This window comes from Solanum stenotomum, chromosome 12 (assembly GCF_019186545.1).
Source record: "Solanum stenotomum isolate F172 chromosome 12, ASM1918654v1, whole genome shotgun sequence".
Taxonomy (NCBI): Eukaryota; Viridiplantae; Streptophyta; class Magnoliopsida; order Solanales; family Solanaceae; genus Solanum; species Solanum stenotomum.
The window spans coordinates 34,466,767-34,488,131 of record NC_064293.1 but is presented as its reverse complement, the minus strand read 5'-3'; the positions used below and the strand labels follow the sequence as shown (position 1 = coordinate 34,488,131).

Sequence of the window (21,365 nt, the reverse complement as noted above, 5' to 3'; positions counted from 1 at the left end):
GTAGTAATGTCACATTGCAATTTCTTTGTTTATATGAAGAAACATGTTGAAAGGGACAAAAGAGAAATCCATTTTAAATCATCCTTGCTGAAAGTTTTAACAGAGTTAAAAAAAAGTCACCAAAATAGCAAAAAGAAATTGCCATAGTTACATGAATCACTATGACTTATAGTAAAGATTAAGCTCCATGAAATAAAGGAAGAAAACTTTGAGGAATGAAACAAACTCCATAAGAAGCTTAATTAATGAATTTGAATTTAACTACCCTATAGCGGGAAAAACACCTACAAATAGTAATGGCATAAAATCTCTCTATTTATAGACAACAAAAGGTAGTGTGAACAAATACTTATTGTACCTTGTTGAAAACGTCACAACTCATTGGAAAAGTTATTACCATTCGAAAAGGTCACAACATTTCATAATATAAAAGTCACAACTTTTCATACAACTTTTCATACAAGTTATAACTTTTTAGAACAGTCATAACTTTTCATAAAGGTCACTACTTTTCATAACTCTCAACTTTTTATGAAAGAGAAAGGCTAGTTTTGGAAATAAATAAATTAAAAGGGAATTCTAATTTGTGGTGGCGCCACGTAGGCGGGCCTATGATTCTCTTTTATATATATACTAGGGAATCCACCCGCGCTTCGCGCGGGTCTGGGTTAGGCTTTATTCGACTATATAATATGTTGAAGAAGCGTAACTGAAGAAGCGGTCAATTTTTGGAAGTGTCGTAGACTGTGGCATTATTTTACTTGTGGTTTAAGTGCTGTAATGTGATTCCATGTTTCGTCGGGAAACATTCAATTTATTAATGCACTTTAACGTTTGAGGTTTCTTGGTGGTCTTTATATTTAGTCGTCACATATTTGTACGGACATCATTTGTTATGGTAATGTGACTGTCTTTGTATGTAACTCTATGTTTTGTAATACATCATTTTTTTTTCATCTGGAGCATGGCCAACATTAGCATCTACCTGATCAATATAGTTGACTATTCTGTGCAATGGTCCAATCTTACACTGACATCACTATTATTTTTCTCCCCTATTTTTGTCAAACATAATTTTCGTAGTCCCAAAGCTGCTACAAATTGTTTGTTGTGTTGTATAGTTTGTTGGTGGCTCTGCGTACATGTGTATAAACTATGCGCATTATATACAAAGGTATATATGATGGTTGTCTATGTAATATGGCCCATACGTATGCAGTGTGTATAGTTAAATGTTACATATTTGTGACAGTACATGAATCATTCACTATTAAGTTTGTAAAAGAGGACCCATATTTGTGCCGCAAGTAGAAATAGTAAGCAGGACATTCATTTCTTATTTTTAGCTTCTCAAATCAGCGCTTTCCATGAAGGTCGTCTATCCTAGGTGCCCTTATCATGAATGTAATCTGTACTATTAAAGTCCATTGGCAGCTGCACTGGTCTCTATTGTATTAGTTAGGCCTGCACGCAAGTGTTGCATTTACATTCCACCTCCATCACGAATCCTCGTTAGTATGGATGTTTATCTGCACATGGGTCATTGCGAGAAGTTAGTTAGGCCATTATTTGGTGTAATGTATATTTATAATCGCCAGACCAAATAGTTAATTGCTAAGAAATACCTCCTCAGTTTGCACTATTCTTGGGCCAACGTTTTGGAAGATTTCCCTGTAAACAATATTTTTTATGTATGTAGGGTCATTTGTGTCCTCGTCCGCATTGACAATTGTCAATCCTTCTCTTTTTGTTACACGTGATATTGCGACATACAATTGGCCATGGGTGAATACTTGTTTTGGTAGATACAACCCAACTCTTTGAAGAGTTTGCCCCTGGCTCTTGTTGATGGTCATAGCATAACAGGGTGCTAAAGGAAGTTGGCGCCTGTTGAGTTTGAAAGGCCACTTTGAATCGTTTGGTGACATGATAATTCTTGGTATTGTGACTCTTGAACCGATGTTCTTTCCAGAGATTATGTTTGCAGTAACAGACCAAATACCCAGATGCGTTATTATTAATCTTGTACCATTGCATAGGCCTTCAGTTTGATTTAGATTTCTAAGCAGCATAACCGGACTTCCTACTTTCAAGTGAATGTCATGGTTTGGGATACCTGGGAATCGCAAGTTGTTTAGGAATTCTGTTGGGTACAATATATCCTCCTCATTAGTATTCACGCTTGCTTTGCACACATTGTCCGAGCTATAGTAAGTTCTTCCTTCCCCAGGTATCAGCTTCAGAATTTTCTCATTCAGTTCATGGACCATTTCATTTTTTGGTGTGAGTATGGCTCTTTCTTTCAAGTAGGATGGGTCGTTATAGTTCTGTAGCAGGGACAGATATACTGCCTCTACAATGGATTCTATCTGATTGTGCGATGTTAGAATGTATACATCAGCGGGCATATGAATGAGGTCCTTCTTATTATCTGCATAAACGGATCCATCTCTAATCTGCAAAAGCCATTTATCAAAACTTGCTATTTTCCGTGCTTCAGAACCCTTGACTTTTCCACAGCTAAGTCTCATGTTTTCCGTCAATTCATAAATTGAGAAGTAGGGCCACAACTGTGAGCAGTTCAGCGCTGCATCCACAATATCACCTCTTGTTCCCTTTGGAATAACCGGGAGTATTTGGCGGAAATCACCACCACATACGAAAGTTATGCCCCCAAAAGGTTTCATGGCACTATTTTCATATATATCTCGGAGAATATCCCTCAAGGTTCTGTCCAATGCCTCAAAGCACAATTTGTTTGCCATTGGTGCCTCATCCCAGATTATCAAAGCGGTCTTTTTAAGTAGTTCCGCTAATTGACTGCCTTGTTTGATTTCACATGTTGACTCTGGCGTGATGTCTAGAGGAATATGAAATCGCGAATGAGCAGTCCTACCATTTGGTAATAATAAAGTTGCTATACCTGAAGTAGCGACGGGGAGAACGATTTTTGATTGTGATATGATCTTTGAAATAATAGTATTCCACAGAAATGTCTTACCCGTACCACCATGGCCGTGTATAAAAAATAATTTCCCTTCTTCGTTATCCACTGATGTTATTATTGCCTCATATGCCGGGCGTTGACATGTATTTAACAAAGCGAGTGATTGATCATGGAGTATTTGGAGCTTGTCTTTGTCGTAGTCTAGCTCTTCATTGATTAGGCGATTCCCTACATTTCGCATTAATGCTGAATCTGGAAGGGGCATTCCTTCTATATCTTTCAAACTTCTCCCCATAGTTAGAAGGATGCTTTCAATCTCAAATAGTGTGTACGCTTCAATCTGCTTTGTGTTTAGCTGCAAATCATTGAATTGTAATCTCTTTCGCTGGATATGCGTGATATCTTCAGATAATATTCCGTAGTTATTCTCCCATAGCTTACGTGTATCTGACACCTAACAGTTCATAAGTATAGTAACAAAGAGATGTCGCAACTCGTTTCCAGAAGCTCACTGGGACGCCTCAGACAAGCAGTCGTTCCACTCTTTGTCATCATCTAATAACCCCAAAGCGTAGCAGGCCTCTCTATATGTTTTATGATCTACTCTATTGATTTTTCTGATGCCTTCGAAGGAAGTACACCCTTTGACAAAATTTAGCAGCATACGCATGTAAAAACGTTCTCCACTTCCTGGATGTGCAAAGTAAATTCTGCCAACTGCGTGCCCCTTCTTCCTCCTGGTCCACTTTTTGTCTCTTCCATTCCAAACCCAACGCGTTGGAAAATTGGAATATGTCAGCTCTCTTGCATCAGGGTGTTCTTTGTTTGCCTCAAACCATTCTGTAAATTTTGTTTTTTCTAAATCGTGTCTGCTTAGTACGCTTTCAGCTGTCCTTGATTTTTCAAATATTATTGTGTTTTGGCCCTGTAAATGAAATGGTAAGCGCTCAACAGCTGGTTGCCTGTGATGTATATCAAATGAATAGATCCTCCAGCAAGCTTCTGTGGCCGATATGTATCTGCAATCTAGGTATTTTTTTATCTCATCGTTTTCTGTTGGTGTATCGGTTGATTCTATTATTGATGTGGCTCTATCAGACCCTTTATGAACATACTTGAATAGGTACTTGACCGACCTCGCATAATTGCATACTTCAACATTTATATGTGCATCAAACTGGACAAGCAAGTCCCTGTTATATGGGACAACATATCGGTTGTCTAAGCTGGCACCATTTTTCTTGACTTCAATACCTGTGTCCCGTCTCATATAAATAGGGAATCAATCCGAATCAAAATTTGTTCGGCCATTGTATTTCTTTGGAAAATGTTTTGTGCACTTGCCTTGTTTCATACATGGGCAACTGGGATTTTGTTCTCCGCACGGTCCGTGCATCATGAAGTTTTTCACGGCATTATACCCATCTGGATCTTCTCTGTAATCTGGTATTTCAGCGGATATTACTTTGTCGATATGATCTGTTGTGGGGGTTTTTTGTGTTTCATGAAGGAAAAGCAGTATATGAGCATGTGGCAAGCCTCGTTTCTGGAACTCAATTGTATATATACCTACAAACAAATTAGTATGTGTACGTGATTAGCATGTTGGTTAGGTGAATTGGTTGCTAGATATCATGTATTCATAAAGAAGTGATGTAATTCTTAGTAATTAAGCTTTGTAGGAGTTATGGGTAGGTCTTGTGCGCACATGTTTAAGATTCTGTGATAATCTTCCATGTTTTTGGTTGCACATATATATATACCTATATTGTAATTTAAAAGCATTGAGATTGCATTTTGTGTGATTTAGTAAGACAATATTGAAGATTATTGATTGTCCTATCTTACACGCAATTATTGTCCCGAAAGGCTTATCCTTTTTAAGAATTTGCATTAGCTGCAACAACTTGATCTGGAAGACTCGGCATATAATGTCCACCCGGCAACTATTAGGATCTTGGTTTATTAGTCTCGTCATTGCATTTATTTCCGGCCACTTTGGGTTGCAAGTAAAAGTTAGGAACAAATCTGGGTATCCAGCCCACCGACATATAGCCATTGCATCTTGATAATTTTGTGCCCTGTAGCGAGGTCCCCTAGTGTAGGAGGAAGGTAGTATAATAGTTTTTCCCACCATTGAGCAATCTGAATCTCCACGTACAATAGCATCCATTAAGCCACCATAAAGATCAGACCTTAATTTCTGTTGATTTTTCCGGATGTACCTAAATCTTTCTTCTTCAATTGCCATGTAACCATCCACAATGTACTGCTGAAATAGCCTGCCAGCTTGGAGGAGAGTGTGTCCCTCATTGAGGCGTTGTTGTATGCGGTATCCATAAAATTGTCTCATTGTCAAATTTGTCCGAGTGTATGTTTTTTGACTTGCAGAATCTAAAGGTATTCCAAGCCTATATCCATCTTCCCCATATGGATGTATTAATGGGTAATTCATCGACATGAAACATGGGTGTAAATCTGTGATCCTTTGCAGTCCGTTCTTGCGGTGTTCCACAATGACATCTCGCTGAAAGTTAGCATCTGTAAGGTCTCCTACGATTAATCCAGCAACTTCAGAAGCCGTTGGTCTGTTGTATTGTCGGCCATCTTGGGTCCTTTCAGATAGGATGCGCATACGGAACTCTGCTTGTGGTTGTTCTAAGTATCTATCCCTTGCCATACGAAATGATTTAACCAAAACATTATGCCCGTCTAGCATTTCAGATATTCCTTGTACGATTTTTGTTTCAACTTCTTCATGCATCAGACTTTTTATTCTATTCTCTATCTCATTATCCGTGTCATATATATAGAGTTGTGCAAATTGTGGACTTTTTCCAATTTCTGGTAATAGTGAGCCTATGTGATGATAATTTTTCCCACTTATTCTGAATACATAAGGACCCTTAGAACGATTGATTGATCTGTCAACTCGACCTCCCATTGATGTAAATGCAAACATGGAGTTACATACCCTAATATTTTTCCTAAAGTTCATCCCCACTTTTTCGGATTCATTGCCCAATAGATATTTGAGGTACGGTGGTGATTGAGTCAGTAATGGTACACAAATTCGTCCTTCCATACAGCAAAGTGTAAATTTAGGTTGTCGTGTATTTTTACTTTTGCCTGTCCGTTCCTCATACCACAGAATTGCCTGACAATATTGACAGGTGTAGGTTGGAGGGCCCAAATTCAATCTTGTCTTGTATCCAGCTGTCATATAAGTCAGGTGGGAGACAATATAAGTATTGAATTCGTGAATAATGAAGTTCTGTACCTAATACAGAGTTATGTGTATATGTTATTATGTGTGTTGTTGACTAAGTGACAGATGTACCTGTACTGTTCTGACTGGCTTGTCTGCTACTACTTGTCTGCAGATGCATTACATGTAAGACGTCTGCACATTCCTCCATAACTGAGTCATTGGATTGGCTATAGTGTCCGCCTGAGAAGATGTTTATTAAAAAATTGTTACTCAGTAGAATACATCTTGGATTTCATCTGTAAGTATAGACTGTGTCTACGTTATTATGCATGACTAATATTACGTTGTATTTATGTTCCTACTGTAATGAGGCGTGAAGAGTTTCACATAATGTAAATGTATGGGAAAGATCGGTAGCAACTATTGTAACGTGCTAGTATTGATTAATGGGGAGATGTCTTTCATTCCTTCTGTGTTGTAATGTTTAGGTGTGGGATCGACATACGTAGTTAGTAGTTCAATTTGGTAAATCTGGTTCGGAGTTGTGCAGTGGATATATGGATCAATATGAACTTACCCTGTATTTGTCGATGCATTTCTGTCATTCTGATATCTGTTGCGTGCACCACCTTTTCCAATATTTTGATGTAATAAAGAACACGCTTTGCTTGCTTCAGTGGGTGACCTTTGTATTGTCGTTGAAGTAGTGTGAGCTTACGCTTCAAACGCGCATACTTTCCCTGAATTTTTTTGAGTTTTCGTATTTCCACAACCCCTTGGCTGGAGATTGATGACAATGTATAACTCTTTATTCTCTGTTTCAACATGCTGTCTTGGACTGCTAAAAGAGGCAGAAGTTGTTGCAGTTTCCTAATATGGGTGGGTACATCAACAGGCCTTCTAAACGCCTTAATAATGTCTGATATGACGTCCATTATGTCTGATTGAATGTTATTTGTAAAGCTTGATTTGTGCTAGCAGAGACGACGGGTAATCTGCAATGTTGAGAAATTATATATAAGCTTACAAAATTCAGTGCAACATAAGGATGTTTGAATGTTAAAGTTGTGTTGTTGTAACCAATATTTCCTTTAATTTTTAAAAATTTGTATTTGTATCATTTATAGATGAGGCCTATATTTGGAACAACTACACGTAAATTTGTGGTGAATGCACCCAGTGGGCCATCCTAATTTACCTGTTGCTTTATATTATTCAAGTGATATTGTGGTACTTTACCTTCACTCACCTATGTTGTTGTTATCGATCGGGGTACAGTGTAGTTCTCTTTATTTAGTTCTTTGAATTATATTTTGATGTATGTATCAGGCAACAGTCCCTGTTAAGCGCTTGATTTTGTCGTTGTTGGGTGGTTAAATTTGGCTTGTATATTTCTGTATTATGATTACCGGCCAATCTGACCGGTATTGAATTATCAACGGGGCACACTTGAATTCTTATAAGGCATCGGCATTGTTAGAGTTATGGGTAGATATCGTCGGAATAAGGGTGGTACGCTATTTCAGTAAGAATAGGTTGGTTTTTTTTGTAATAGTCGTTGTAGCGAGCAACTGGCAGTTGAGTGTTTTATGAAATTCCAAGCAACATATTTATAGTTAGCCAAAGGACACATTGTTTAGCCCGTTATTGTGCAGCAGTTGTATTGTTAGAACGCATTGGCGTTGTTTGAGTAATGGCAAGAGATTTTTGGAGTAATGGTGGTATGTTATTTCAATGGTAAGAATAGGTTGGATCTGATTCATAATACTTGTTGTAGTGTGTAATTGGTTGTTGTCTTTTTTTCAAATTTTAAGTGGCATGTATTAAGCAAGCCAAAGGACATACATTTTGGTACCTTTTTTTGCCGGTCTTTTTTTCTTAGTTGAAGCGGCATGTACTATCCACGTGAAAGGACATATTGTTTGTGTCCTTTTTCGTCCGTCTGTTGTACCCGTAGTCGGCGGCGACATTGTTTTATTATTGGACAACGTTTTGGGGATTAAGGGTGGTGCGTTATTTCATTGGTGAATACGTTGTTTTTGAATTATAAATAGCGAGTAACTGGAAGGAAGTGAAAGGACACACCGTTTGAGGCCTTATTCATATTGAATGTAATTATGCCTTTTTTTAACAGTGATGTGTGATTTTTTTTTAAATGAGTGGTGGTATATGGTGTTATTTATTTCTATTATATCTACGTTATCGAATACATTGGGGGTTTATCTATTATAGTTCTCATTTTAGTTTCAGTTGATGTGAATTGTGTTTATTTTGTGGCGTTAGATTCCGGTGAAGCTATTGGATTGTACAACTCGTTTGCGCAAAAATATAAATGCCTGGCAGAACGCAACAAAAAAGCTAAAGAATGGAGTACTTTGCCTCGAACCTTGCTTTCTATATTTGCAGTTTCTGTCTAAATTAGAGACGTGCCTTAGGTTCTCGCATTGTTGTTTGAAATTTAACTGGTTATTAGAAGGTAGACTTCATATAATCAAGAGAAGGTGGACATGAACACATTGTAAATATAGACACATTTTTTAGTGCGATATTTGTTGGAGTTGAGGAAACATAATACCCAATCATTCCACAGATGAACAACTTTTGCTATTAAATCACCCAAGTATGTACTCGTAAATTAATAATACCCTGACAAACAAATAAGGAGCTAGTTGATTACAATAATACTTCTACGGTCCATAACATATTTAATTGTAAATTGGGTTCTAAATGTGCATTTTTTTATGTGTCTCCATCACTTTCTCCATCGAGGTGTATCAAGTGCTTCCTTTTCTTTATCAGCCTTCTTGCATAAACTCTTGTGTTGCTATTGGAAGTCCCTTCCCCGTCGTCCGGATGTTCTTCTGAGTTGGTGTGTGAACCTCCTGACTTTTGCACATGTGAGTTCTGCATCGCTTCCATTTTGAGTTTTTTCTGTAGTTTAAAATGCATATTTAGCAGTAAAGGGGATGTAAGTTGGACGATTAGCTTTGGAAATCAATGATGAATGAATTAAAAAGATAGGTATTAAAATGTAACTGATAACATTACCTTTTTCTCTTTGTTAATGCGGTGTTGCAATTCCAATTCTTCATCCGGCACAAACACTTGTGTAACAATATAATTTTCTAGCCCCTTTTTCAAATTGAAGTTGGTCAATTTAAGCTTGAATACAAAATCCTTGCCGCAGAGGCTCTCAATTAGAGATGGAACATGTGTATCACCTTTGGATATTTGATTTACCAACTTAGAAGCCAAAGTATCGAGCAACTTTTCCGCAACCCCATTAAAAAGAACCAAAGTTGTCTTCCCTCCGTTGTCTTTTACCTTAATGTGTATCTTGTACCTGTGTGTGCCATAAATAATTAGTGTTTGAATAAAAGTACGCATGTGGTAGATTGTTAACTGTTTCCATACCTAACCAACGGGAAGTCACATTCTTTTCCGCACTTATTGCAGGTGTAGACGCCATCTTTAGGTTCTATTTTTTTGTTGCATAAGTTGTACGATATGTAGTGCCAACCAAAGTAGGTATCTATTTGACTGATCTGAGCACGCAATGTAACAAAACATTCCTAGTAATTGAAAAGAAATTAGTTCAATATGCAGTCAAAGCATGTTGATCTAATGTATTGTTCATAAGGTACGAAGGTTGCTTAACGTACTAACCTCTATGTCATAACTCCAGTCCGAATCCAACAACTCAGTAATAGTCATCCAGCTCTGGAACATTGCCTCCGCAATAGGTATGTTACTTCCATTACCACTCTCAATTGTTTGTATGTGAACGGGTTCGATTGCAAACTTTTGAATCAATGAGGTGATGTGGTCCATTTGAAGATTCACATACGTTTTGGTTGCTGCTGTGGTGGAAAAAGTAATTTCACCTGTTACAAAATTAGCTTTACATGTCACGACCTAATGACGTTAAAACTGCACTTAATTGATATGCTCTGTAATAGTATTTACCTCTGAATTCCTTCACTGTTGTTGCCGTAACAATGACAATGTATGGACCGGATTCAGGGGGGAATAAGTATGGGTAAAATCCTTCACCGTAATCCTCCCAAAGGGTTATTTTGTCTTTGGCAGACCTATCCTCGCTAAACAAACAACGTAACCTGTTAGTGTTATGCTTGATGTTTTGGGGTTACTTTAATATAAGTGAAAATAATCAGATGAGATTTATTAATTACGGATCAGTAAGAATGTGAAGGTCTCGTTTTTTCCACTTTGAACCAACACTCTCTAGATCACCTATTCCACATAAGCATCCGACCACATCTACAAGTTCAATAGGGAGAATATTAAGTACATACGGGGATAAATGTGCGTTAGATAATTGAAGTGTAAAGTTTACCTGATAGGTAGGTGTTGTTATTGACCCTTGAGCGAACAATGTTTGGCCGAATAAACTGGAAGCCATTTTTAGGGATATTAACAGTATCATCCTTCATTTTTTGTATGCCAGTTATCCGCAGAAAAGTGATTTTAACATCAGATTGTACGGGTCTGTATTAACCCATACTTTCAGCGACCTTAAAGTTCCTGATAATGATCACAGAGCCTTCGGCTAAATTAGCACGAAACCGGTTGACTTGATTCTTCCAGATTACCGCATGTACCAAAGTTCCCTGTTACATGTTAGTTGGTAAGTGCATCCGTAATAACCTTACCAACAACAATGTGGTTAAAAGTTGAAATGAAAGGGGTATTACCTTTTCGTCAATAAGTATCATGTCTAGACTTATCATCTCTTTGCTTCTCTTGTAGTTTTTAAATTCCCACATCCGGCAAACTCGTACCTTAACCAACCAGTCATCCCTTGTAGTATCCAAATCTGAAAGAAGTGAATAGGCCATATGGTTGTAACAATTGAAGGTTAGAGGAAGAAGAAATGTGTGCTTTTAAAGAAAGGCAGAGAGGGGTTATCGTTAATGGGTGTCTAGGAGTCTGCAAGGCATTATATAGACATTGAGGGAAATTGAAAGAGGGTTGCAACTGTTAGGAAGAGACGTATTGTTTTGGAAGTACATTTACGAAGAGGCGCAATTTGGAACAACCGTTTGGTCCAGAAGTCGTGTTTAGCAAGAGATGTTAGGAAGTGACGCATTCTTTGAGAAGAGCTGTATTTAATAACAATCCGTGGAGCCGTGTTTGTAGTATTAAACAGGCTAGTTGCATGTTTAATTAGGGGGTTGGAATTTCATTCTATAGTGGGCCTTAATAGCCCTGAGTTTGATCAAATAATTAAGTGAATCAAACTAATCCCGCCTAGTCGTAGATATGCTATGTTGTTGACTTAAAAAGAGACTTGTGAGGTATACATAGAAGACTGAAGGCATGGGCCTTTGCATTGATTGGATTTAGTGGGTAAAAACATGTTTATTTGTTAACGTTTTATTCTCTCGCTCCCTCTTAAAATACATCCAATTACAGGTAGAGGGAGGGTAAACTCGGTGATAACAAAATTGTCCATGAAATTGTCTTGCCTCTTAACTGATAGCCGCCGTCAACAGTTGGGGATAAAAATTCACTACTATGATTTACTATGATGGATTAATTCTCTATAATTTATTGGTTTAACCTCAAACCAGATAAAAATGAAGTTTTAAATATGGGATTTAGTGTGAAAACTTTGATTTTTAATACTCCATTTTGTTTGAAATCTTTACATTAATGAACTTTGATTATATACAAATTCTATAAATGCGGAAGATCTTATTTAAAGTTGGAGTCATCCAGGTAACCTTTTGTAAGCATGCAATTTGTAATTGTAATTGTAGAGAGTTTTACGTTGTGGTAAAAAATGGTATTTTTGGTAGACAAACGTGGACTTTCACAGGCCAACGTAGAGTTAAGGTTGACTGGTAATGTCATCAGTTTTGTTGGATTCCGAGATTGGAAGATATCTGTATCGACGTTTCATAAACATATTTTAAAGCCATTTTGGGTTGAATTTGAAAATAATAAATATTAGATTAAATAATTAGCCAAACGTAGTCTGATAAAATTATGAGTGATGCAGGTTCGTTACCTAATAAAGATATGGGTATTATAACAGTCATAACAACCATGCAAGTTTAATGAGGGCAATCAAATGAAAAACGATAGTGGTTGTTCTTCAGTATAAGGTTTGAGTGTATATAGCGTGTCAAATGACCATTTAGTCTGCTTGTACTGGTAAAATGATGTTAATGAAGGTATCTGATAAGTTTTCAGAGAAAGAAGCATCCTCATCCTTGTTCATGTTACCCTTTTCCCTCAAAGATGTAATCTTTTCAGTTTCTATTGACTTGGAGAAATCAGGAGGTGCAGTATTCCTGATCTCTGTTCTTTCATCACCAGGGTTGAGATCGGTAAGGATTTGGCTAGATATCTCACCATTCTTTCCAAGCACATCCTGAGATGAAGTCTTTCTTTTTTTCCTGTTAGTTGATTGCTTGTTAGTTTGTGCTTGGTGCTGTTACTTGCCTTTCTTTCATTATATATGTCAAATCAAGAGCCTACACTGCCACCATTTTGTTTCTCCAAATGGAGACATTTAATTCATATCAGAACAAAGTTGATGCAGAACAAATATTTTTGTGAAAGCTGTGAGAAGAAGTGATGCATAAACAAAATGCACAGAGGAGCATACTTCCACAACAATGTCAATACTAAGAAATCGCGGGGGTACGGTCGAGGAATTGGAAGGTAAAGGGTAGCAATGTGATGGCGTAAATGTCAAAGAACTTATTTAAAGACAAATTCCCCTATGTAGCCGAGTTTGCGCTTAGAAATTTGTAGATGCAGCTGTAGAAAGTTTTTTAATCCGACAAAGTTTGGAATGTTACGCGCACTAATGGGCACTTTGAAAGGATCACGGCAACGAAAAGTAGAATGGTATCAAAGGATGATTCGTCAACGTATTCTATAGATGGCTAACGTTGACATTTACAACAAATAATACTTCATTTAATAAATTGGGCTACGAATTCTGATAAAATGATGTTGGAGGAAGTACACAAGTTTGTGACATAAATTAAATTAGTATGTAATCAGCTTTGTGACAGCGTGTTCTGGTAAAATGATGTTAATGAAGGAACAAAAGATTTACTTAAGGATATATTTCTTCAAAAGCCAAGTTGTAACATAATACAAAGAATAATAGGAAGTGAGTTGTTCAAAATAAATTGATATTGCCACCGCACTTCCAATGTTAACAAAGTTAGGGGGTTAGGGCAAGTTTGGGAAGTAATAGGAAAGCAAAGTTATAAGGTAAAGAGGAGATAAGAATGTATTAAAACATAAGGCATTGGTTCCGCAACCATTGTTAATTAGCTCCTGATGGTTCTTCCAGGTTTGTGGAATGAATGAAGGCCCTAATGTGGGATTGTTGTCTCCGCAGGTAGTTGATTCTCAATTTATCAAAATGCGCGTATTCCTATTCCACAGGATTTGGAGGTAGTTCTGTTTTAGAAGTAAGAAGGAGACAAATAGTAAGCAGGACATTCATTTCTTATTTTTAGCTTCTCAAATCAGCGCTTTCCATGAAGGTCGTCTATCATAGGAGCCCTCATCAGGAATGTAATCTGTACTATAAAAGTCCATAGGCAGCTGCACTGGTCTCGCTTGTATCAGTTAGGCCTGCAAGCAACTGGTGCATTTGCATTCCATCTCCATAACGAAATCCTCATTAGTTTGGATGTTTATCTGCACATGGGTCATTGCGAGAAGTTAGTTAGGCCATTATTTGGTGTAATGTATATTTATAATCGACATACCAAACGGTTAATTGCTAAGAAATACCTCTTCAGTTTGCACCATTCTTGGGCTGACGTTCTGGAAGATTTCCCTGTAAACAATATTTTTTATGTATGTAGGGTCATCTGTGTCCTCGTCCGCAATGACAATTGTCAATCTCCCTCCCTTAATAACGGCAGAAAATCTGCCTACACAATGCCCATACAGTAATTTTAACGGATTTCCAAAATGTTTGTTCCCTGTTTTTTTTTTAGACAAGGTAACTTTGTATTCACACAAGAAAAATTCATCATCCAAAAAATGATGAATTGGAAACTTACATCCCACCCATGGGTATACTTTACAAGTTTCCTATAAAATAAAATAAATCTACTATATCCCCTACAAGATTCTGTTCTCTGTTCTGTTAGTTTTTTTCCAACCAATTTCAGATGCACATTCCATGAAGTAATATGAAATATGCAAGAGACAATAAAATTATTGTGTATGAAAAGCAAACAGGAATATATTGGAGTTAAAAGATCAGCAGAGCTGTTATGCAACATAGGATTCACGGTCAGTAATTACCTTCTCCTCCACAAGGAAGTATTCTTGAATAAAGGATGCATCTGTTGAACAACAAATAGAATGCTTCAAAGAAACTGTAATTCGGTCATATAGTTAGGAGGTGGTCATGGAAATCACTTCTTGCAGAAATGCATTGTACGAGCTTACCTCTTTTACTTTAGTGGTTTCTTGATGAAATTCAAGCTTTGAAAAACCCCTGAACACATATTTTCTTACCTCCACAATAAAACAATATTGTTTGCTATTATAATAGTAATACTGCAATCCAACAAAGAGTTTAGTTAAGAAGTTACCTAACAGTTCTGTAGGAGGGTTAGATTTGAAGGAGTGGATGCAGTTCTTTAAGCATTCGTTATATGCCTGCGTATGTCTAGATTTGAGAAACTGCTTTACGATTTAAGAGGTGATTTAAATTCAGGGAAGGGTGTGAGGGTGAGAAATCCAATGAATGATGCAAGGGTTAAAATTATGTATGTATACTTGGAGTGGCCGGGGTTTTTTGTATGTGTTGTTGGGTCCATACAAGACAGTTGATTTGCATCAATAGCGAGCTTCCTGGTGATTGACAAACGGGATGAAATAGGGGATGAAAATATGAGAAACACGAGTAGGCACCATTATACAGAGTAACGATAGCACATGCGTAACGGGTGAGTGGAAAATGAATGAATGTATACCTGTATTGGGTTTGTTTTAAATCCTTTGTGTCCATAGAAGCAGCGTGTACATTTGCGTCTAGGTAAGCAGTCCTGATAGGAGACAAAGTAGAATAGTAAAGGAGTTTGCTCATTAAAAATCAAGGCGAAAAAATAATGAAACGTAATTTGTTACAAAACTGATTTAAATAAAAAAGGGGATGAAAATATAAAACGCACGAGGAGGCACAAGTGTACAGAGTAACGCTAACGCACGTGTAACGGGTGAGTCGAAAATGGATGAGTTTGTACCTGGATTGGGCGGGGGTTTGTTGTAAATCCTTTGGGTCCTTAGAAGCAGCCAATACATTTGTGTCCATATTAGCAGTCCTGGTAGGAGACAAAATTAGAAATGTAAGGGAGTTTGCACTTTCAAAACTTCCAGGTCATCTAGTTTTGCAAAAAAGAAATGAACATTATATACAAAAATCAAATATTAAACAACATGACTTTATAAGAACCGATGTGTATAAACTCTATATGCACTTCAAATTCTGCCCAATAAAGGGAATGCCATCTTCAAGAGGGCAACTAAATATAGACAATTACATAGTCTCTTGCCTAACATACCAGGGCATCTAGATTTGCAACAACAAAATGAACATTATATACAAAAATCAAAGTTAAAACAACATGAATTTATAAGAATTAATATGTATAAACTCTACAGGCAGTTCAAATTCTGCCCAACAAAGGGCATGCCATCTTCAAGAGGCAACTAAATATAGAAAGGTACTACACTATTGAAGACATAGTCTTTTGCCTAGCATACCAGGTCATCTAAGTTTTGCAACAAAGAAATGAACATTTTATACAAAAATCAAAGTTTAAACAACATGACTTTATAAGAACCATTGTGTATAAATTCTATATTCACTGAAACCATGTAAGAACCATTTGAACTGCAGTAATAGCAAGAAATATAACTATCAATTCCGAAAGGAGGGTAACAAAGAGATGCCCAAATATAGCAAAAAAAGGGAAGTGTTTGGCATCTAAGTTTTGCAACAAAGAAATGAACATTATATACAAAAATCAAAGTTTAAACAACATGACTTTACAAGAACCATTGTGTATAAACTCTAAATTCACTGAAACCATGTAAGAACCATTTGAATTGCAGTAATAGCAAGAAACATAACTATCAATTCCGAAAGGAGGGTAAGAAAGAGATGCCCAAATATAGCAAAAAAAAAAGGAAGTGTTTGGCCATAACATTTTATCTAAGTTTTTCAGTTTGACCATCGAAAATTCCAAACACAACTAAAAACAACCAAAACCCTGTTTTTACTATTTACACATTAAAAAAACCTAAGATTAGTTGCAAGAACAATAACCAAACAGAATTAACACAAAAACCCAAGGTAATCTCAGAATTGAATTTGGGGAGGGTAAGTGTACGCAGACCTTACTCCTACTAAACAAAATGACTCCCTTGCATTATATGTCATTCATTTTTTGCTAACACTGAAGTAGAAAGGTGCATTTTTTTTTACATTCTTGTTTGTAAAGGGGAAAATATCGCTGCCAGAGGTTCTGGGTGATGGGTATGATCTTACTTAATTACCTAGGGTTTGTTCTAAGATTAGGTCGTTATAATATCTTTTAATCTAAACAAAGGAAAACCCTAGAACAATTCAATATGAAGGGGACAAATGGTGGGAGTGAAAAATGTATCAATGTTTACCTGGTTTGAGTGGGGGTTTGATTGAATCCTTCTGGTTTGTAGAATCAGGAAGTGAGAGTGCGTGAATATTAGCAGCAGGGGGGAATGAGTGTAGCAGTTGGAAGCAACGGAGGAAATTGGAGGTTGTGTGTATGACGAGTTGTAGCAATGTAAGGAGGGAGTTTTGGTTTAGGAGTAATATATAAAAATGGGGTGATGGTATGAAAGAGGCGTGTTGGCAAGGCAAGGGGGATGTTGTTTAGTTGTGGATGTGACTGTTTGGAGGAGAAGGGTTGTTTTGGTATTTTAAAAGTTGTGGGAGAATTAAGGTGGGTATTTTTGGTATTAAAAAAATTGAAGGAGAATTAAGGCTTGTGATGGCGCCACGTCACCGGGTTGAGGGTTCGCCTTTATATATATATATATGATTTCTAATAATTGGGTAACTCTATTTTCAAAATGACAAAAAGGTACTCATTGTTAATGTGCTGCTAGTGTTCAATAGGGGCATTTAAGGAAAACAAAAAAAAAATGGGGATTGGGTATCATGTTCGTATCCCTCCATCTTAATCTTTTGTATTGTTCATCGTTCAATCAACAACAGTTGCTGAATCCTTCATCCATTTTTGTATTCTCTTCCCTTTAATTGCATAAATATCAAATGACTCATTCTCTAGCTTTAACTTCTACAGCCCTAATTCGATACGGCATTGGTCCAAAATTTGGGGCTTTACCTAGGGAAAATAAGCCATCGAGATCATCTTCAAGATTATTCAGAATTCAAGCTGTGCAAGATAATGGAGGAGGGCCTCGGAGGCTGATTGATATTATTCGGATAGTTCCAGAGATTTCGAGAAATTATTTCAAAACTCCTTCACGGAGGGCACTTTTTGGAGGTATATCATTACTGGGTGGATTTTATGTGGCGCAGACAATTTCTCTATCTTTTGGAGCTTTAGGAGTGAATGATGTGATTGCTGCCGTTGTGTGTGTCTTAATTACTGAGTATGTGACGCGATTCTACTACACTCGGCCTAAGGTGACTTTTCCGATTGCTCTTTTGAACAACTTCAAGATGGGTTTTACCTATGGTCTGTTCATCGATGCCTTCAAACTTGCCAGCTGAATTAATTGCCACAGTTTTGTAGCAGTAAGTAATTTTTGCGTGCAGTTTCCTCCTTTTGGGCTGTTTGTGGATATTCAAGTCATAGAAATAACAAAGTTCTTATTTCAACTGTGTTGATGTTGTCTCATCTTTCAGGAAGATCATATGAAAGTAACTCATTTCTTGTGTCTTGAAATCTTATAATCACCTTGGTTTGTTTACTTTACTACGCTTTGGAAATTGATGGAAATTAAAGCATTACTCGGTACAAGTTCAATAAGTAAAAAGTTCTTTTGTTTTTCTTACCCATCCTAGGAGCTCCCACCGTGCTTACCATTTGATAACCCCTCTTTCCAAAAAGTGAAAAGTGATGCCAAAATGAAGGAATTTTTAAGTGAATGACTTAATCTTCTTTGAGATATACACTTCTCTTATTTATATGCCCAGAAGATGAGCTCTAAAGAGTATCTCTTTTATAGAGAATTGGGTAAAAATTGAAGAAGTAGAATCTTGGAGAGCCTTTAATAGGATTTAATTTTTCTGTCCCAAGACATGTGATGAAAAGGTTAAAATGCCTTCACTACCCGCCACTAATGAAGTGAATTCTAAAATGCCCTGATGGGGTTATTTGTACTCCAATTACTCTGAAAATAACTCTAGAATAACAACCTTTTCTTTTTGCGAATCAGCATCCGTTAAGAAAAAATATTTTAGGAATAAAGTCACAGCCAGGTCTTGAACTTTGATGTCTGAATATCATTTGACTAAAGTTAAGTCTACTGGTTCGTTTATAGGGTCCGGCAAGATTTTGCCGAACTTGTGATCTTTCTCAGAGTGTACTGTGTTGTTCAAGAAGCTGTATAACCTGCTTTCAATATTCATTAGTTGTTTCGTATGAGAAGTAGTTTTCTTCTATGGTTTTGGGTAATATGAGACATTGTTTCTTGAGACGTCTATGAATATTGCAGCCTTGGAGTTTTGAATAACTGGACTAGAAAACTACTCAATAAGTTTGATGATAAACTTACATCTAGAAGATCTTTGAGATTACAAAGGCTTCTTGGTACACTTAAAGTTAGCCTATTTGAATCCAAGTAAAACTTTTTTTAGAGAAAATTCAATTTCCCAAGGCATCCGGGAATTGGACCAACTATTTGATCTCTACTCATTACAGTTCACCCTGATTTTGCAACAGACAGAGACTATTAAATGGAGAGTGAAGCTTTTGTTTTAGTTATGGATTAATGGACAGATATCCCTGGGTTTTAGTTATGAGATTAGTGCAGATATTACTAATATACTGGACCACAAAGAAAGTGAAGCTTTTGTATTTGCAGTGTGATTATGGTAGTTGTCATGCTGTCTTTGTTGGTGAATGGGAACTATTGAAAAATGAAATTAAGAAACTTTGCAGCTGTTAAGGGGTCAATATTGGATGAATTAAGAAAGTAAGAAACCTAAGCCAAATGATGTAAAAAGGAAAATAAAATTGTTTCTAAATTCTTATGCATGCTCATTGACTGCTATTTGGTGTTCCAGGCAATGTTAGATTTTTACCAGAAGTCATTGGATTTGAGTTGCCAAGTGTTGTTGATTGAGCAGGTGATCTAAGTTGTTGGAAAAGGACTTTTCGGTCTTTTAGTTTTTTGTTATTCACCAATTACAACCCACATTCAACATTTGGGGTTTAAGTCTCAATCCCAATTGTGACCTGTGAGAGTGAAAAATATGGATTGCATTTGTGCTTTCAATCTCACAGTCGAGCTGTTAATTGTGAAAACTCTGTTCGACTTGGTAACTAAAAGAGCCTAAGCTTGTAGTTCAACATTTTGCTGCTCTTCATAGACTATTGAAGCTGCTATCTCAATAATAATTCATGATCACCAGTATGATACTTTAATACACATCTTATATATTAAATTTATTACATAAACATACTCAAACTTGAAACATGCACAAGAGGAAGGCACAAGAAATAAGAGAAGTCCGAATCTCAGACCAAATCTTTGTTGACAACTCAATTGGTGTCACCCAAATTTGCCAACGACAGGCATAAAAGGCGGCACTACCTGTACAAAAATTTAAATGGCATCAAACTTGAGTTGGCAGTCATTGCAGATAAAAACTCATAGCACACACAAAAATACACTAATTGTAACGGATACATGAGTTGTTTGCTTCCCTTTTCAGCATTCATCATAATTTCCAAATGTTGGTCCTCATGAATTCTTGATTTACTTTACTCACTAATGAAGTTCTCCTTGATTATGTGACCAATTTCAAAACTAATGAAGTTCTCCTTGATTTAAGTATTATTATATTATTATTATTATTTTATTTTTTATTTTTATTATTATTATTTGTATGGAAAAAACTCATTTCTACACGGTATAGACAAGACAGTAATCTTTCTATTCCTGAAATGGGAAATAATTTCTCCAAATGACATTAGAATGTTTTAAAAAGTTGGATACCTACCATTGCATAAACCTTGTTACATCATCTGCATAGAAATTCATGCTTGATCTTCTTGATATTTGCCAGGACATCTTTCATGTTGAGCCTCTCATTAGGAGATTCAGCTGTGCAATTCAATGCCAACTCCAAAATAGAGGTCACACAACACAACTTTTTGTTGAAATCAATCTCTTCAGGTTGCAATAAGGTGTCATCGATAATATCATCTGGTGCTACAGGTAGTGAATTACAGACCCAACTCCTCATGTTCAAATTTCCTTGAAACATTTCATCATATGGCCTTTTCCTTGTGAAAGTTTCCATGAGCATAATGCCATAGCTGTACACATCACATCTTCTAGAAACTAATCCAACTGATCCATACTCTGAGATCCAATATTACCAGAGTAATTAGTTTCTTGACGAGCCCGATAAAGAAATGAAAATATTATACATATATATGTGTGTGTTTGTGTCTATATATATATATATATATATATTTGCTAGATATTGAAAATAGTTGAATTTACCTTGAGTAGATAAGGACTTAAAAAACTGAAAGTATAATTGGAAGAAACAAGTGTAAGGCAGTCAATTGAAACGATATGGACTTCTAGCAGATAAAAGATGATATTAGACAGATCCAATCTATGAGTTCACTTAGCCGTTTCACTTTCACACATACCTTAAGAGAAGGTAACACTCCTGCTCACATGCTTGCTAACTTGGCTAAATAGTGCAAAATGACTACCTTCTTCACTGAGACTAGGCCTATAAATCTTCCGTTTAAGATTATATCCACGTTGAAGAATGATGTAGTTGGCAAGCCTAACATTAGAATCTAAGTGAAGAGAACTACTTTCTTTTTGATCCTGGCTGAGTCTTCTTTGCTTGCTCTAAAATCCTAGAATTTATCTTTTTGTATGCTTAATTGATGTGGGGCAACCCTTAACCTCCCCCCCCCCCCCCCCCCC

General features: G+C 36.6%; 5 protein-coding genes and 1 long non-coding RNA gene across 8 annotated transcripts in view; 1 reads left to right on the top strand and 5 right to left on the bottom strand.

The window, feature by feature from the left end:
• Nucleotides 1-1,607: 1,607 nt before the first annotated feature.
• LOC125847367 (uncharacterized) lies at nucleotides 1,608-7,093 on the bottom strand. Its single transcript, XM_049527002.1, has 6 exons — nucleotides 6,736-7,093; nucleotides 6,288-6,398; nucleotides 4,796-6,163; nucleotides 4,292-4,516; nucleotides 3,552-4,201; nucleotides 1,608-3,401 (listed from the first exon to the last, which is right to left on the bottom strand). Exons 1-6 carry the CDS (start codon nucleotides 7,091-7,093, stop codon nucleotides 1,608-1,610), a joined length of 4,506 nt encoding a protein of 1,501 aa, XP_049382959.1.
• Nucleotides 7,094-8,897: 1,804 nt separating this feature from the next.
• On the bottom strand, nucleotides 8,898-11,017 carry LOC125847366 (replication protein A 70 kDa DNA-binding subunit D-like). Its single transcript, XM_049527001.1, has 9 exons — nucleotides 10,874-11,017; nucleotides 10,694-10,789; nucleotides 10,516-10,606; nucleotides 10,352-10,412; nucleotides 10,125-10,258; nucleotides 9,825-10,042; nucleotides 9,573-9,730; nucleotides 9,207-9,501; nucleotides 8,898-9,089 (listed from the first exon to the last, which is right to left on the bottom strand). The coding sequence occupies exons 1-9, from the start codon at nucleotides 11,015-11,017 to the stop codon at nucleotides 8,898-8,900; spliced, it is 1,389 nt and encodes a 462-aa protein (XP_049382958.1).
• A 2,717-nt stretch (nucleotides 11,018-13,734) lies between these two features.
• On the bottom strand, nucleotides 13,735-14,144 carry LOC125849107 (uncharacterized). Its single transcript, XR_007444585.1, has 2 exons — nucleotides 13,947-14,144; nucleotides 13,735-13,850 (listed from the first exon to the last, which is right to left on the bottom strand). It is a non-coding gene; the product is annotated as an uncharacterized LOC125849107 (long non-coding RNA).
• Nucleotides 14,145-14,857: 713 nt separating this feature from the next.
• LOC125847365 (uncharacterized) lies at nucleotides 14,858-15,494 on the bottom strand. The gene is made up of 3 exons (XM_049526999.1): nucleotides 15,416-15,494; nucleotides 15,146-15,217; nucleotides 14,858-15,023 (listed from the first exon to the last, which is right to left on the bottom strand). The coding sequence occupies exons 1-3, from the start codon at nucleotides 15,481-15,483 to the stop codon at nucleotides 14,858-14,860; spliced, it is 306 nt and encodes a 101-aa protein (XP_049382956.1). The 5' UTR covers nucleotides 15,484-15,494.
• A 1,901-nt stretch (nucleotides 15,495-17,395) lies between these two features.
• On the top strand, nucleotides 17,396-20,568 carry LOC125848086 (uncharacterized protein ycf20). 2 transcript variants are annotated; one of them, XM_049527888.1, is made up of 2 exons: nucleotides 17,396-17,979; nucleotides 19,474-19,824. In XM_049527888.1, exon 1 carries the CDS (start codon nucleotides 17,491-17,493, stop codon nucleotides 17,953-17,955), a length of 465 nt encoding a protein of 154 aa, XP_049383845.1. In that variant the 5' UTR covers nucleotides 17,396-17,490; the 3' UTR covers nucleotides 17,956-17,979; nucleotides 19,474-19,824. The 2 variants fall into 2 exon arrangements, with proteins under 2 accessions (XP_049383845.1, XP_049383844.1); XM_049527887.1 differs by lacking the exon at nucleotides 19,474-19,824 and adding an exon at nucleotides 20,479-20,568 and having other exon boundaries at nucleotides 17,399-17,979.
• LOC125848085 (probable LRR receptor-like serine/threonine-protein kinase At3g47570) overlaps nucleotides 19,863-21,365 on the bottom strand; it is a 49,234-nt gene continuing 47,731 nt past the window's right edge. Inside the window, exons 4-5 of one of the 2 annotated variants that reach the window (XM_049527885.1) lie at nucleotides 20,413-20,777; nucleotides 19,863-20,003 (exon numbers count right to left, since the gene is read on the bottom strand). In XM_049527885.1, the coding sequence (XP_049383842.1) occupies nucleotides 20,434-20,777 (344 nt within the window). In that variant the 3' untranslated portion in view covers nucleotides 19,863-20,003; nucleotides 20,413-20,433. Of the gene's footprint in view, nucleotides 20,004-20,412; nucleotides 20,778-21,365 lie in introns of those variants that run through there. The other variant, XM_049527886.1, reaches the window with a different exon arrangement.

What these genes read in the sequence shown, in the direction of transcription:
- LOC125847366 (XM_049527001.1), bottom strand. Translation starts at nt 11,017, where the DNA reads ATGGCCTATTCACTTCTTTCAGATTTGGATACTACAAGGGATGACTGG. An exon ending in TAACAACACCTACCTATCAG is followed by an intron (nt 10,413 to 10,515) that starts GTAAACTTTACA and finishes TATGTGGAATAG; the next exon opens with GTGATCTAGAGAGTGTTGGT. An exon ending in CTTCACATTCTTACTGATCC is followed by an intron (nt 10,259 to 10,351) that starts GTAATTAATAAA and finishes TTGTTTGTTTAG; the next exon opens with CGAGGATAGGTCTGCCAAAG.
- LOC125847367 (XM_049527002.1), bottom strand. Translation starts at nt 7,093, where the DNA reads ATGGACGTCATATCAGACATTATTAAGGCGTTTAGAAGGCCTGTTGAT. An exon ending in AATGCATCGACAAATACAGG is followed by an intron (nt 6,399 to 6,735) that starts GTAAGTTCATAT and finishes ACATCTTCTCAG; the next exon opens with GCGGACACTATAGCCAATCC. An exon ending in TTTCGGGACAATAATTGCGT is followed by an intron (nt 4,517 to 4,795) that starts GTAAGATAGGAC and finishes ATTTGTTTGTAG; the next exon opens with GTATATATACAATTGAGTTC.
- LOC125847365 (XM_049526999.1), bottom strand. Translation starts at nt 15,483, where the DNA reads ATGGACACAAATGTATTGGCTGCTTCTAAGGACCCAAAGGATTTACAA. An exon ending in CAAACCCCCGCCCAATCCAG is followed by an intron (nt 15,218 to 15,415) that starts GTACAAACTCAT and finishes GTCTCCTATCAG; the next exon opens with GACTGCTTACCTAGACGCAA. An exon ending in TTAAAACAAACCCAATACAG is followed by an intron (nt 15,024 to 15,145) that starts GTATACATTCAT and finishes GTCAATCACCAG; the next exon opens with GAAGCTCGCTATTGATGCAA.
- LOC125848086 (XM_049527887.1), top strand. Translation starts at nt 17,491, where the DNA reads ATGACTCATTCTCTAGCTTTAACTTCTACAGCCCTAATTCGATACGGC.